This window comes from Arachis stenosperma, chromosome 7 (assembly GCF_014773155.1).
Source record: "Arachis stenosperma cultivar V10309 chromosome 7, arast.V10309.gnm1.PFL2, whole genome shotgun sequence".
NCBI classification, from domain to species: domain Eukaryota; kingdom Viridiplantae; phylum Streptophyta; class Magnoliopsida; order Fabales; family Fabaceae; genus Arachis; species Arachis stenosperma.
The window spans coordinates 81,838,045-81,853,146 of record NC_080383.1 but is presented as its reverse complement, the minus strand read 5'-3'; the positions used below and the strand labels follow the sequence as shown (position 1 = coordinate 81,853,146).

The following is a 15,102-nucleotide window of genomic DNA, read 5'->3' as shown; positions in this document are numbered from 1 at the left end:
TCCATTATCCATTACATATATAAAACAAACTGTGCTAGCGTATTTATATTGACACCTACTCAACAATGCACACAGCCGTACAAATTTTACTTGGAGTATAGGCACCAAATCTGTATCATCCATCTTAAATAGTGAGGTCCATAAAACACCAAAATAAATTATATGGACTTCTCTTTCTATTATCCAAGCTCATTTTTATAGATACTCGCATCGTTGATTTTAAAATTTAATGCTTCCATCTTTCTTTTATATAAATGTCAGAACAATACATACCAAAAGAAAAAGACTACCAAGGAGTAAAACCATTGCTATCAGTATCAATATCCCGATAACTCGATAAGAATAGCGCATTGTAGAGCCCTATTATTCAACATTCAAAATTCAACATATATTACTAAATGTGCAAGTGCTAAATGAAATAATATATTTCCTAGGGAAATCATGCAAAAGTCAGAAACAGTTAGAGGATGAAATTTAAGTCGCCTCATAAGTAACGAAATACATGACATATCTACAAATTGTTAACAGTGATGAAAAGATTATAAAATTATGCAATCAAGGTCAATATTAACTTATTCTCCGGTACAGTGCTTTTGAACTTTTGAATTTTTCAGCAACGCCACATTGTTAGAGCCCGTTTCTCAGCGAAATTTGCAACATCCCCAATGGTCCATGCCACGTTCCAGTTGAAATGGTTATATATCACAGGTAACCATGTGAACACAAGTACACAGCCCACCCCATTCCTTGTGTATGTAATAATAATAAGGAAACATGGGAACCAAATATGTACCTAAGACCTGTACATGCTAACCGCTAATGTTTTTTCCTAACAGCCACACATAATAACAAAATAAGGCTCCCCTTGTCAAAAGTAAAAGTAAAGACATGAGGGAACAGATCAAGCCAAGAACATCATCATCACGGGCCTGATTGCAAATCACAATGCTGCACATCATTATTGGCATTATGATATGTAAGATGTAAGATAAACGAGGTAAGGCAGAAGAACCCCACCACAGATGCAAGTCACATTCAATTTTGAGATAGTTTCCACATATAACAGAACAACAGATGCAAGGATGTCCGCAAGACATTCAATGTGGTTTTCACCCAAAAGCCATTCGGTAGGTAAGCTTTGTCTCTTCAACTTAGCACTGTCTCTGAGTTCACATGACTGCCGCCGCTACTGCCTGCATTATTGTTAAATCCAACCACAGGAACCGAGCGCTGTGCGAAATCCAGTAATAACTTCCGCTGGCGGTCATCAGTGTGAGGGAGACTTGCACGAAGGAGTTCAACAGGCATTTCCTTACTAATTGCTTTAGCTGCATCCGATCCAATGTCATCGACATTTGCTGGATTTTGTATAAGCAGGGATTGCATGATACTTTGGTATTTATTCATGCAATACTTCGTCAGAAGGCCAAAGAATTCATCAAATGAGGCCTGCCAAAACGAACGATTACCCATATTGTAGTTGCATGCAGCATGATGATCAGTTAGAAGTTCAGTAGCCCTCTCAAGAACAGATACTAAAATAAGAGAAGCCCCATCTCCAGCAGAGCTTCCAAGAGGACGAAGAGGAGGCTGCTCCGCAGAACAAACAACTGCTGCAAGACAAGCACTGAGAGCACCAAGATCCATTCCTTGAACACATTGGCAGACAATTTTGGCAAGGTTACTTGTAGTCTCCAAAGATGCTGGATCTGCAGGGAGACCACCAAATAAGAATCTTAGATGACGGAAGATTGCCATAGAGACTATCCTCATAAGTTCACTACCAGGAAGAAGCAACCGAAGATACTTTGCAAGGAGCTTACGTCCCTTGGCAATAGATACTAATCTCAAGAAAACTACATCATCCTTAGCAGCAAGTCCAACTTTATGTCCATTTTTCCCCAGTGGGTCAACAAGCTGAAGTGAAGTTGCTAATCCTTCCAACAGGACCTGTCGTCTTCGTCTTAATTGGCTTCCCCCATCTTGTAGCTGATTACACTTTAGGAAACGATCAATATCATCTACATCAAGGAGCAAACACAGACCATCCTCAATTGTGACTCTAGCTGCAAACATAGGCTCCTGTTCAAGAGGCTTTTCTGAAATGCCTTGCTCAGAGCTACTGGTAACAGAAGAGTTTGGAGGATCAACCTCCAAAAGAGGCCGAGGGCGTCGAATAGATGAGAATGTAATCCTACCCATGGCATCAACCTGGAGAAAAGCATGCTGATCAGAATTAGAACGAGATCGAGCAGGAACTTCCCTTATCTGGGTTGGGCAAAACAAATTTTTTGACTTCGCCACAGGAGCCTTTTTTGCAAGACAAGCTTGGTGATAATAGTCATCCACATACGGGTCATTACTATGAGTCACAGCATGCTGCATTCTAAGAATACTCTCAATTTCATCACTTGTCATATATTTGGACCTAAACTGTAATGAACCACTTTCACTCTTCTGGCTACTGGCATCAGAATTCTGTTGGGAGAAACGGAGACTATGTTTTCCTTTTTGATTTGATTTTGGTCTATGATCTCTAACATCACCCAGACCAAGCATATGTTCATATTTTCCAAGAGACGAGCTAGAAGAAAGGTGGGGGTTAAATAAATGGGACTTGAAACCTGATAAATAGCTTGCAGATTGCTGAACAGGATGATGCAATCTGTGTTGCTGTTGCTGTAATTGAGTCATTAAGTGTGGAGATATTGATCCATTGTGAAGGTGTAATTGCTGCTGCAACATATTACTAAGAAGGTTTGAATGATCTCCAGGATATAACGCTGCCTGGTTGACCAGTTGATTCTGAATTCGCTGAAGAGCAGAACCAGTAGGAAACTGGCGCATGTTTCCACCAAAATGAGACCCATGGTTTAATCCACTCAACTGTAGTGCAGAATTAGAAAGATGAGATAGATTTTGAGATGAAAGTCCCATCTGAGCTCCTCCAGCATGATATGAAATGTTCAAGTGGCTTGCACTATGACTAGGAGAAGTCTGCTGAGACCTGCCACCAGGAGGAGGAAAAGAAGTAAATGAAGACTTTGGTACCAAAATTGGTTCACTGGAATAACGAGTAAGCTCCGGCTGCTTTTCAGGATATGAAGATGTTCTGTACAAAGGCTTTGATTCTTGTAGCTGAGGGAAGGAGGAATGTGGCTGTGATGACCATCTTTTGCCATCCTGAGATGTTTCAGTTTCATAAAAAAGTTGATCAAGCCAGTTAGCAACGGGTTCACTAGAGCGATGCTGGAGTTGGTATTGTTGTGGCTGCCTTTGCTGATCAGGATAGGAAGACGTTCTGTACAAGGGCTTAGGTTCATTTAAATGGGCGAGAGAAGAATGGGGATGCGATGACCATCTTTTGCCATCCAGAGAACCTTCACTATCATAAGCATTCATGTGGTCAGGCCAGTTCATATCATCCCTTTGTGGCCATTCAGAAGTCGAATCTGCGTAAAAATAAAATATATAATTCAGTCCAGTGCCGAAAAACAGATTGCATTAGTTAAGAGGGAGGAATATACATGCTAAAACTAGTCACTGTAAAAACAGAACGTACCAACATCTTATACAATCTATTCTTACAAGTGGGTTTCACATGCACACGCACACAATCAAACCTAAATTCACAATACTAAAGGCAATTCCTTTGATGAAAGAGCATGTATAGCTATAAGAAAGTATTTTCATTCATACACTCAAATATTGAAGTTGCCATTTCAACAGATCATTTAGTTGAAGAATGTTAGATCACCAATTACAAATAAGCTTGCAGCAAAGCCAAAAATTTAATAATGAAAATATGGTTTGCGTAAACCTATGATTTGCTGCATATTTATTATCGAAGTTCCCCGTGACATATTCAGAGGATAGGGAAGGTATACAAAGTGTGAGTAAAGAGGCTCATGATGTTAAATGCTTTAAAAGAGGGAAGAAAGAGAGGGATAAAATGCAAAAGAACCATATCAGCAGCGAACATTATTTCTCTAGGAGCAGACAAAATCCTAGAGCGAAAATAATCAAATCAATTTTTTTTTCAGTTGCTATTTAGTTCCAACAAACTTCCAACATTATAAGAAAAATTAGGTTCTTGCTGTTAAGCAACGTCATCAATGTACAGAAACTTGGGGCAATTTGCAAAATGATCAGATTATGGCTGTGTCTGTATGTGCGCATAAACCAAACTATGTTATCCTTCTATGTCCGTATTAACAAAAGCCAATTGAAGAAAAACCAAGTATTATCCTGAATCCCGATAATTACTAAATATTTAACTTATACTTCAGTTACTTCACAGATAAGTGGCCAAAATATGATTATCCTGGACTAGAACTAGAGGGAGAGAAGGTAGAAACAGTGCAAGAACAAGTAAGATGATTCTATTCCACAGCTTTCGCCTGATATCAGTATAACCTAGCGAATACAGAATGAATATATGTGCTAAAGGGTAATGGAGAGACTCTTTTCTCTCCAAAATCTATCTTCACTCTACTGAATACTCTGAATAGTTACCATCTATACATTTTTGCTACCAACTTTTAACAAGAAAAAACCATTAGTCAAGAATTTTTCCTGTCAGATGTAGGACACTAGGAGTATAATAAATGAAAATAGAATATCAATGAGTGATGTTAAACGAGTATAAAAATTTCAAAAAAAATTTGAGATAAGGAAAAAACAGTTGCTTTACTCACTTTCTCGTGATCCTCGATCGCCAATAACTCCTGGACTTCTTGGTCCACTCACATTCTTGTTCAACTGAAATTATATTTAATAACAGTAACAATAAAGAAGCTATTAATATACATAAAGCAAAGCATATGAAAACCCACACAGAGAAGCATAAGATCAAATTCATAACAGAAGCTAGATAACAAAATTGAGAACATGTTATCTTGAACATTTTATTTTTGGGATTAAAGACAAACTAAGACAGAAAAGAACAAAAGACAAAGGGAAGAAAAGGATCTTCCCTAGCTTTTCAATCTCTCAAAATGTCTAAGAAAGAAATCCTCTAAAAAAATCATGAGCTTTACACACCAAATGTAGGCAAAACATCCTCTGAAAAGCACATATAGATCATATAAAGAAAATATCAAATCTCTGAGTTTTGTGTCTGATAACACCAAAAACATTCAACTAACTTTAAACTGCCAAAGGAAGCATAATAATCAGATAAAGCTTTCATTAGCCAACTCTTCCACTTTTACTTTAATCATTTTCATTTACATCACAAAATAAGTGGACTTATCAACAGGAAATATTTTGCCAGGCAGGCTAAAGGAGGAAATGGGGAAAAGGATAAAAAAATATTAAAAAAACTTTAAAAAAATGGCATACTGCATTGACAATAACAAAACTCATTAATGGAGTTCAGAAATCCATTTTACTAACAATCACTAGAAAGTACATCCTAAATGGCCAAAACTTAGAATCTCTACTTACCTCAGGTGTGTCTGAGAACACTGAAAAAATAAACTTATTTTAATAATCCTTATTTGTGTGATCACTTTTTAAAATAATCGATTATGTGACTACGTTTGAATACTTTTTACATATATGAACTGTGTGCCACACCGTTTTGGTTCAAACAGGGATTTCAAATTTTCAACTCCATCATTGATGATGCAAGGGCCTATCATTTATAGAGAGTGAATAGGATTTCTAGATGAAAAGCAATTCAGGCACAACTTCACATGGTTCAATAATCCATGGACAAATTAGAGAAATTGACTATATTAAATGAATATATTAAAAGTAGTCACTTGACAGCCAACAATCTAGTGCAATCAACAGCATCTTTGTTCCCAATTGCAGACCAAGTCCTACCACGTTTATCACAATTCAAAAACCCCTCTGAAAATTCATTGCCAGGTCAGATCACAATGAAAGCTTTTTTTGTTTAGGTTACATGTCAGGCCAAGCCTGAGGTCAAACACAAGCCATTTCTATAATAGCATAAAAACAGGTTTACTGTGTTTCCCAGAAAGTCCAAAAATCATGAATCTCATTCCCTCAAATCCTAATTCCTAATCATTGAAGACTATTCTCAAACTGTTCATTGTTTCATTCTGAATCCCAAAGTTCTCCAAGTAGATTCCCAGGTTGTTTTCTAACAATGATAGCTACCCACTAACCCTCTCTATATTATCACTTCCCCGTTTGTCCGGAATATTTGTGTCAAATACTCTCTAATTCTCAGCCTTTAATTTTATGCGCACTACAAATGTCTGTTGTCTAGTCAAACAGAGGAAGGTCCACTCTATGTCATAATCCTTAGCTTTTATAATTCAACATCTATTTCTCATACAATATTGCCAGTCTAATAGCTATACAACAAAACTCCCCTTTAAATTTCAAGTTGTACTCTCCTATTACGAATAAGAAAGATATGTAAATAACCGGCTTCCTGGAAGGTGTGATATCTGATTCTAACATCCAAGTTAGCATTAGCTCACTTCCAGCTGAACTTATGTATGAAGTACTTAAATGAAAACCATATACTACTAAAGTTTGTTTCCAAAGCTCTGCCTTCACATTTATTTCCTCCTTTCTCAACTCATGCCATGCAACATATTTTTGAAGCATTGCATGATTACAACATTAATTTTACGAGAGGGAAAAAAGGGAAAAAAATTTATTCAAAAAAGAATGATTCTCTCTCTTACCCAATGAATTCAAGCAAATTATGATCATCACACAATAATCAAGCAGCATTCAACAAATCAATCATGTCAAGATTACCTTCATAAAAGTAGTGGTGAGATCATCAATGTTGGAAAGCGATCTTACATCCTCAGCCTTCACAGAAAAAGAAATAGTCAATTGACAATATCTAGCAAATCTCTATAACAAATAGCAAAAACAAAACCTTATCCCACCAAGTGATTCAGCTTAAAATGTAATAAGTAAAATAAATAAAATATCCACTGCTTCCAATCTCCCCCCCCCCCCCCCTTCTTTTCTCTTTTTGGTGAGGGGAGTATAGAGGACGGGACCAGATGGAAAAGAAAACAAAATATGATGACATGGGGATAGAAGGGGGCAGGGGAAGGGGAATCAACACGAGATTAAAAAACAACCTCATCTCTATTGAAAAAGAAATCCTCTTTAGATTCAACTGGAGGCAAATAATCGTCATCTTCTAACCCTCCCAATTCAACTTCCTGGACAGCATCTTTACCAAAGAACGCATATTGTGATGCATCAAAAACTGCTCCTTCTGCAAAACATAATTTCAGTTAAAAACTGTTTACCAATTCCCTAACGTGAAAAGTACCAGAGATAATGCATACAGAACAGAGAATTCCCATGTGACCAAGATAACAACAGCAATAACAAAATAAATATAAAAACAAAAATTAGATAAGCTCACACTCACCAAAAAGACAAGAAATAAAAGATAAGAGAAAATTAACTAACTTAATATGTACAGGTAAGAAAAAATGGTATAATAATTTTAATTTTGAACGGAAAGCAAACATCATTGGAGTACAACAAAACCTTCCACTATAAAATGGAAAAGATATCAACACAAACATTACGCTACATTAAGACATTGATATGGATAAAAGCTACTACAAGCTCGACAATAATGCACTATCTGTTTTGTCCTTTTGGCTACTGAACCAACCAGAGTAAGCAACACATAAACCAATCTTCTCCTCAATTGACAACCCCCAACATCCCAACCCCGCAAATACGCACACACAAAAGCGCCAGGCAACGACAGCATAAGCTCAAATAAGGCAACAAAACCTCACAAACATTCCAAATCATAAGCTATAACCAACACTTCAGCAGGGGAAATTTTCAAGCATTTACAGAACTGTCAACTCTAGCCCAATCTCCTGGTTCAGCTACCCTACGGAACATGAAAGAATATTCTACCCCAAACTCAAATGGTTGATCATTGAGCTGCTCTGAACTGAGTACAACACATAAATAAACACCTTTGGAACACAAAGCAGAACAATTCCACTAACGTGGTAGTAACTATTCAAGCATCAAATTTGCCAATACTTCATAACAAATTAGTGGCTAAAACAGACTAGATCTACAGGAACAAGCTGAATCAGAGACCAAAGAAAGAAACACCAATGAAAGAGAAAAAAAATGCTAAAATAAAACAAGGCAATGAATCTAAGAACGGCGAAGCAAACCTGAGGAAGCACCCCCTAATTGCCTAAGATCCTGTGTGCTAGGAGCTGCTCCAAGATCACCCCCAGCTCCAAAAACATCCATATCCACCATGAAAAACCAGGGTAAATTGCAAAAGATTGAAGCTTCAACGAGAAAACAGCATCAAATGCGCAAAAAGGTGGAATCTTGAAACACTATTCGTTGTTTCCCTCCTTCTCCTCAGAGTGTTTCAGCTAAACCGAAAAAAGAAGCCAAATTGGGAGAAGGAGAAGAAGAAACGCAAAGATCTACGCTGAGAATCGAGTACAAAAGAACAAAAAATGGCTTCGATTTGGATCAGAGAGAAACGGAAGAGAGAGAGAGGGAGAAAGAGAGAGAGGAACCCTACGGAGAAGATATTGATCGAAATTTATTGTAGAATTTTGTTTTGAGTTTGTTTTGTTTTTTGTTTTTGTTTTTTTGTTTTTAATTTTTGGTTTTTTCTTTTTCATGTAATTAAAAAACGAGACGAGACATTTTCGCGTTGCCAGCATGCAATATCAGATGCGTAATGACGGATTTGACCTTGCGATACTCTCCAGCTCCACCCTCAATTATTGTAATTTTATGCCATATGCCAATTCTCCTAAATTATTTAATGTTGCGTAAGTCACAATTAAGAGTGATGAACTACTTGTCCCTCTCTTTTTCTCGGTTTACTTATTCTGTAAATATTTATAATATTATTATATTTATAATTAAATGTTTATATTTTAAAAATTTTTAATTAAATTTTTATATAATTTTTTAATTTTTGTAATTAAAATATTATCGTATAAAAAATATTAAAATTAATAGAATATTTTTGTAAAAAATATGTGATTAAAGAATTTGATTAAATTTTTAAATATAAATACCTTTAATTTGAAGGAAAAAATTTGATCATCTCTAATATTTTTGTCATAATAAGAATTTAATTATAAAATTAAAATTAATATAAAAAATTAATTAAAAATTTTTAAAATATAAAAAATTTAATTATAAATTTAATAAAATTATAGAAAATAAGAGAGTAATTAAATGATTTTTTTACCAAAATGAATAATGCATTTCATAATAAGTATGCAAAAAATTTAATTTTGATAAATTGATAATTACAATTACAGAAAGAAATATTTTTAATTAATAATAAGACGAAAAAACCTGAAAAACAAGTAATATTGTAGAGAGAATAAGTCCTATTTTATTAGAAGAAAAAAGTAAAGAAAAATTTATCTTTTATTGTGATAAGATAGTTTGAGGTGGATGTCCATTTTTTATAAGACTCAGATTTTCAAGATAAAATTATATTTAATGAAATTTAAAAATACTGACCATGTACGTGTATAAATACAGGAGCAAAGTTCTAAGACAAGAAGATACACCATCAATAATAATAATAATGAATATTCTCCTATCTTTCTCTATGATATAAAACTCTCTCTTTCCTATTTTTCTTGTGGGTTTTTAAGTGGCAGTATACTGGTATATATATAAATTACTTCTATTATAGTGAAATAATTATATTGACGAATATTAATACAAGAGTCTTCTATTTATATTTAATTATTTTATATTTATTATATCTTTCTTAGTTATTTATTTCATAACACGTTATCAGCACGATTAGTGCAATTGAGTACTTAATTATATATCATAACTCATTATTTAAATAAAAAGGTTATATTAGAAAAGTTATCCTCACTTTCATCTAGGTTATATTATACCAAGATTAATGCAATTGAATCACATGCCATTGTAAACTAGAAGTTTACTAGCCCAAATGAATTTATAACTTGGCATAATCGATTGGGTCATTGATAAACCCCAATTTTATGGTTTATCTTGTGTTGAATTTGGTGGATTTTATCAACTTATCTCACATTTATTCAATGAAATAGTATGTTTTGTGAAATTCTCCTAATTTGTGCTTAAGAGTGAAAAACATGCTTTTTAGGCCTTTAATTAGCTAATTTTAATTCACTTTAATTCCATTCGAGGCCTTGATATGTTTGATAAGTGATTTCAAGCTTATAAGGCAAGGATTGGATGGAAGAAGTGAAGAGAAAAGCATGCAAAGTGGAGAATTCATGAAAAAATGAGCATTTAGAGAACTCAAGGTGACGCGCACGCGTGACCCACGTGTACATGTGAGGGGGAAATCTGTCAATCGATATGCACGCGTGACGCTGGTCACGTGACCTCATTAAAGTGAATACGTTGGGGACGATTTATGAGCTCATCTAGGCTCAGTCAAACTCATTTCTGAAGCTATTTAAGGCTGAAATCAAGAAGGAAGAAAGGGGGAACAATTAGTGTAGTTTAGAAACATGTCTTAGGGTAGTTTTCTAGAGAGAGAAGCTCCCTCTTCTCTCTAGAATTAGGGTAGATTTAGGTTAAACTTATAAACCCCGAGTAATTAGTAAATAACTAACCAATAAATTGATTATTAATCAAAGTAAGTAGAAAATGGAATCTGATAGTTTAAAGTAACCGAGCTAATTAAAATAAGAATCTTAACACTAATTTTAAAGAGTTTGGCCCAAGATTGAGCCAAACATGCCAAACTGGACCCGTATTGGGCCCAAGGCCCAACCAACTCCCTTAAATTAATGAGCATCAGCTCACTCTTCTTCTTCCTCAAAGAGGAACCCGTGGAGCATGCAAGCAAAGAGGAGGAAGAGCTCCAAAACCTAACTCCCACATCAATCTCAGATAACTTCTCGCTTTGAGCTCCGATCGCCGCACTGTTTACGGCTACGCGTTCACCGCGTCGAACTCTACGAATCCATCGGAACAATTTCATAGATAAGTCACTCTATTACCATAGTTGCTCTATCCCTTTCTATTTTCAAAATTTATTAAAGTGGTGGTGTGATTTTGCTTCCTTGATGTTATAGGACCCGATTAGCTTGAGAAAAATCTTCACTTTTACTTATATGATGCTTGGGTAAGGTGAGGATCCTAAAACCCTAGTTAATTCCTTGAATTTGTGTATTAAGTATTGAATTTGGGTATGTATGTGTGATATATGTGAAATTAGGTGTATATATGTATATGTTGGAGCTTTAATTGTGAACTTTGGAACTTGGTGGAGGTTGGGTGCTTGTGCTTTGGTGACTTTGGACCTTTTGGGGCTGTGTTTGGTGTCTTAGTGGTGTCTCGGGAAAATACGTGGAAATCGACTAAGGCATAGTTTTGGTTTCTCGTATTTAATATGTAATGTCTTGTGAAAACTTAAGCTAGACGACCTAGGATAAGTTGGATTGAGAATGTTGGATTTGATTGGTAGTTTAGTTGACAATGTATGTTTGATTTGTTGAAGCATGATAAATTCATTGGTTTTGGGACATGAATATAGTTGATGATGGTGGAAAGATGATATTTGAAGTGTGATGATGTAGGTATTGATGAGTATGTATATTGTTATGTTGAACTTGAATTGTTGGATATGATCATGATGATGTATATTAAAGATGTTGTGTTAAACGTGGGTTGTTAGATTGAAAACTTTATGGAGATCGTAAACTAGTGTATTGAGGAATGATGTGGTGTAGTTGAGTTTGGTTTTGAGCCACTATGGTAAGATTAGGAAAGTTTTAAAGGGGCTGGGGTTAAAATATTTTGATAGTTGAGGTTTGGCAAAATTCTGCATAATCTATTTTCTGGCAACAGCTTCAAACGCTTTTTGGGAACGATCTAACCATCACAATTTGATGAAATTAATTTTTCTTTAATCTCTGAGATGCGTAGATCAATCCTACAAAATTTGGTTAAAGTTTACGGTTGGATTAGGAGATATAAATTTTTGAAGTTTATTACTTTAAAACTGATTTTCTGCTGCTACATAATCAAACCAGCAACTTTCCAAGCTTATATCTCCCAATCCTGACCATAATTTTGAGTGGTACTAAAACGACATTGAGACTTGGACTATTTTCTTGTTTGTGTCAAAATTTTAGACTATTATAAATTTTGTAAATGGAGTTGTGCTTGTTTTAAGAATAGAGCTCTTAGCTATTTTGACAGCGAAACCAATTTTTAAAAGCAAACTTGTAATCAGTATAACTCTCTCCTGAAAAATGCTTTTTTCTATGAGACTTTGACTGATTTAAAGCTCTATAAGTCTAGTTTATTTTTGAAAATTTTCAAAGATGGGCCTCCAAAGCCCTCAAATCGCGAGTCATGTGTTTTTCTAATGAGGTCATGCGCGGACACCTGTGCGGACGCACAAATGTGTGCGTCTGTACACTTTGCGAAATTTCCAACCTGTGCGTACGCACAAGTAGCTGTGCACACGCACACTAGGCGATGCTTGGCGGGACGCGCGATGTGCTCAAAATGATCCACGCACTCTGCTTGTGCTCCTGTGTGGACGCACAAGAGGCTGTGCGCATGCACAGGTCTCTGAGCTCATCTCCTTTGATTTTTCAAGTTTCCTCCACTTTGCATGCTCTTCTTCCATTTTCTCCATCCCATTCCTACCTTATCCACCTGAAATAACTCACAAACACATCAAAGCATTGAATGGAAGGTAAATGGAATAAAAATAGATCAAACTAAGCACAAGAGAGCATATTTTCATAATCAAGCACAATTTGGGAGGAAGATTCAAAAACATGCTATTAAAGGGAATAAGTGCAAGTTTATATGATGAAATCCATTCAATTCTATCCAAAATTCATCATCAAATATGGATTCATCAGTGTCGCAATCATTAAGTAATTTTGATTCATTCTGGATTTAAATAAGATGCATTTGGTCTGTGCTTATTTTGAAATGAGTTTACATTATGAATTTAATTTTAGGTTTATTCTGAATATAATTTCAATTTATTCTAAATATAATTTCAGTTAATTTTTGAGTGAATTATCTTATTATGATTATTCTTGTTTCACTATCTTGAGAGGAATAAAACTAAGAAAAAGAGAAGAAAAATCAAACAAAAAAGAAGAAACAAGAAGAAAAAATTCCTCAAAACTTCTCATAATGTTCTTCTTTTCTTGTCTTGTTCATCTAATCAAATAAAGAAGAAGAAACACATAATGCTGCAAAATCACTTGATGGATTTGGATGTGTTTTTGTTCATGATTCAATTTTGTTTGTGTGTTTGTTTTCGAATTAAGTTTGTGTGTCGCAATCTTTAAGTAATTTCGATTTATTCTGGATTTAAATTAGGTGCATTTAGTCTGTACTTGTTTCGAAATGAGTTTTTGATGCCAAGGCATCTTAGGCTAGTTTCACTAGCCTTTTTCTTTTGATTTTATTAGGTTTTATGCACTTTCTTGCGCCATAAGTAAGCATTTGGATTAAAAGTTCATGCATACCTTGATTGATTCAAACATAGTTAATTTGATGCTTTTTCATGAGATTTATGCCATAATTACTTGTGTGCTAAGAATGATGCAATCTCTTGTGATCTAGCAAGACTTTGATGCATGTGTTGCTTGATGATAGGTAAAGAAAGGCATGGAAGAAAGTTAAAGAATGGCTATGGAAAGAAGGAAGAGAAACAACGTTGCTGGCCAAAGTTTGACCACCAACGTTGCCTCAAACGTTGGAAGGAGAGGCAGAGCAAAATTTCTGCATAATTCTGGTGCCAACGTTGGAGGGAATGTTGGCAAGCCAATGTTACCTCCAACGTTTTGATGTAATGTGCTTTTGGAAAAATTGGAAAAATTGTGGTGACGCGTATCCGTGCTATACGCGCACGCGTGGAGAGGCCAACGTTAGAGGGAATGTTGCCAGTCCAACGTTGATGCCAACGTGTGCGAAATGAAGTTCAAAACTCAATTTTGGAAAAAGCGCATCGATGCGTACGCGTGAGCGTGAATATTGGCAATCCACGCGCACGCGTAGGTGACGCGCACGCGTGGATAAATTAACGTTGGAGGGAGCGTTTCCACTCAAACACTGGGTCCAACGACTTCGAAAAGCTTTCAAAAATTGGAATTGGGTATTTTGCATCCACACGCACGCATAGGCAGCGCAAACGCGTGAAGTTGTAAAATGTGCCATCCACGCGTACGCGTATGCCACGCGCACGCGTGGATGGGCGAACGTTGGCACCCCAACGTTGAGTCAAACGTTGATTGCAGCCCCCAGAATCCATCTTTCCTAAAGAACGTTTAACTCAACGTTTGCCTAAAAACGTTGACTCCAACGTTGATATCAGAATTCCATAATTGGCACCTCTCTCTTCTCAGCTGCATTGGAAGCCAGCCAAATCAACTCCAAGAAAGGCCAAAATCCCAATCCAGACGACTTGAAAATCAATTAAAGAAAGTGTATAAATAGCTTAGAATTTAAGTTAGAAGGGGTTGGACAGTGAGAAACTGGTGCACAATTGTAATCTCAACTCTTTTTCACTTCACACAACTAACCAGCAAGTGCACTGGGTTGTCCAAGTAATAAACCTTACGTGAGTAAGGGTCGACCCCACGGAGATTGTCGGCTTGAAGCAAGCTATGGTCATCTTGTAAATCTCAATCAGGCGGATTCAAATGGTTATAGAGTTTTGATAATTAAAAGATAAATAAACATAAAATAAATATAGAGATACTTATGCAATTCATTGGTGGGAATTTCAGATAAGCATATGGAGATGCATTATTCCTACTGAATCTCTGCTTTCCTATTACCTTCATCCAATCCTTCATACTCCTTTCTATGGCAAGCTGTATGTTCGGGCATCACTGTTGTCAATGGCTACCTCCCTTCCTCTCAGTGAAAATGGTCCAGCTACGGGTTACATAGGGCTAACCATCTGTCGGTTCTCACTTGTGTTGGAATAGGATCCATTGATCTTTTTGCGTCTGTCACTACGCCCAACAGTCATGAGTTTGAAGCTCGTCACAGTCATCCCTTCCCAGATCCTACTCGAAATACCACAAACAAGGTTTAGACTTTTCGGATCTCAGGAACGCTGCCAATTGATTC

The 15,102-nt window shown here is 36.0% G+C and overlaps 1 protein-coding gene across 1 annotated transcript; it reads right to left on the bottom strand.

The window, feature by feature from the left end:
• Nucleotides 1-518: 518 nt before the first annotated feature.
• LOC130940484 (protein PAT1 homolog) lies at nucleotides 519-8,556 on the bottom strand. The gene is made up of 5 exons (XM_057868616.1): nucleotides 8,166-8,556; nucleotides 7,086-7,225; nucleotides 6,748-6,804; nucleotides 4,698-4,761; nucleotides 519-3,452 (listed from the first exon to the last, which is right to left on the bottom strand). The coding sequence occupies exons 1-5, from the start codon at nucleotides 8,254-8,256 to the stop codon at nucleotides 1,147-1,149; spliced, it is 2,658 nt and encodes an 885-aa protein (XP_057724599.1). The 5' UTR covers nucleotides 8,257-8,556; the 3' UTR covers nucleotides 519-1,146.
• Between the last annotated feature and the right edge of the window lie 6,546 nt (nucleotides 8,557-15,102).

Excerpts from the sequence above, each read along its gene's own strand:
- LOC130940484 (XM_057868616.1), bottom strand. The coding sequence starts at position 8,256 with ATGGTGGATATGGATGTTTTTGGAGCTGGGGGTGATCTTGGAGCAGCT. Across the intron at positions 7,226-8,165 it reads ATTAGGGGGTGCTTCCTCAG|AAGGAGCAGTTTTTGATGCA; the intron begins GTTTGCTTCGCC and ends TATGTTTTGCAG. Across the intron at positions 3,453-4,697 it reads CGATCGAGGATCACGAGAAA|ATTCGACTTCTGAATGGCCA; the intron begins GTGAGTAAAGCA and ends ATTTTTACGCAG.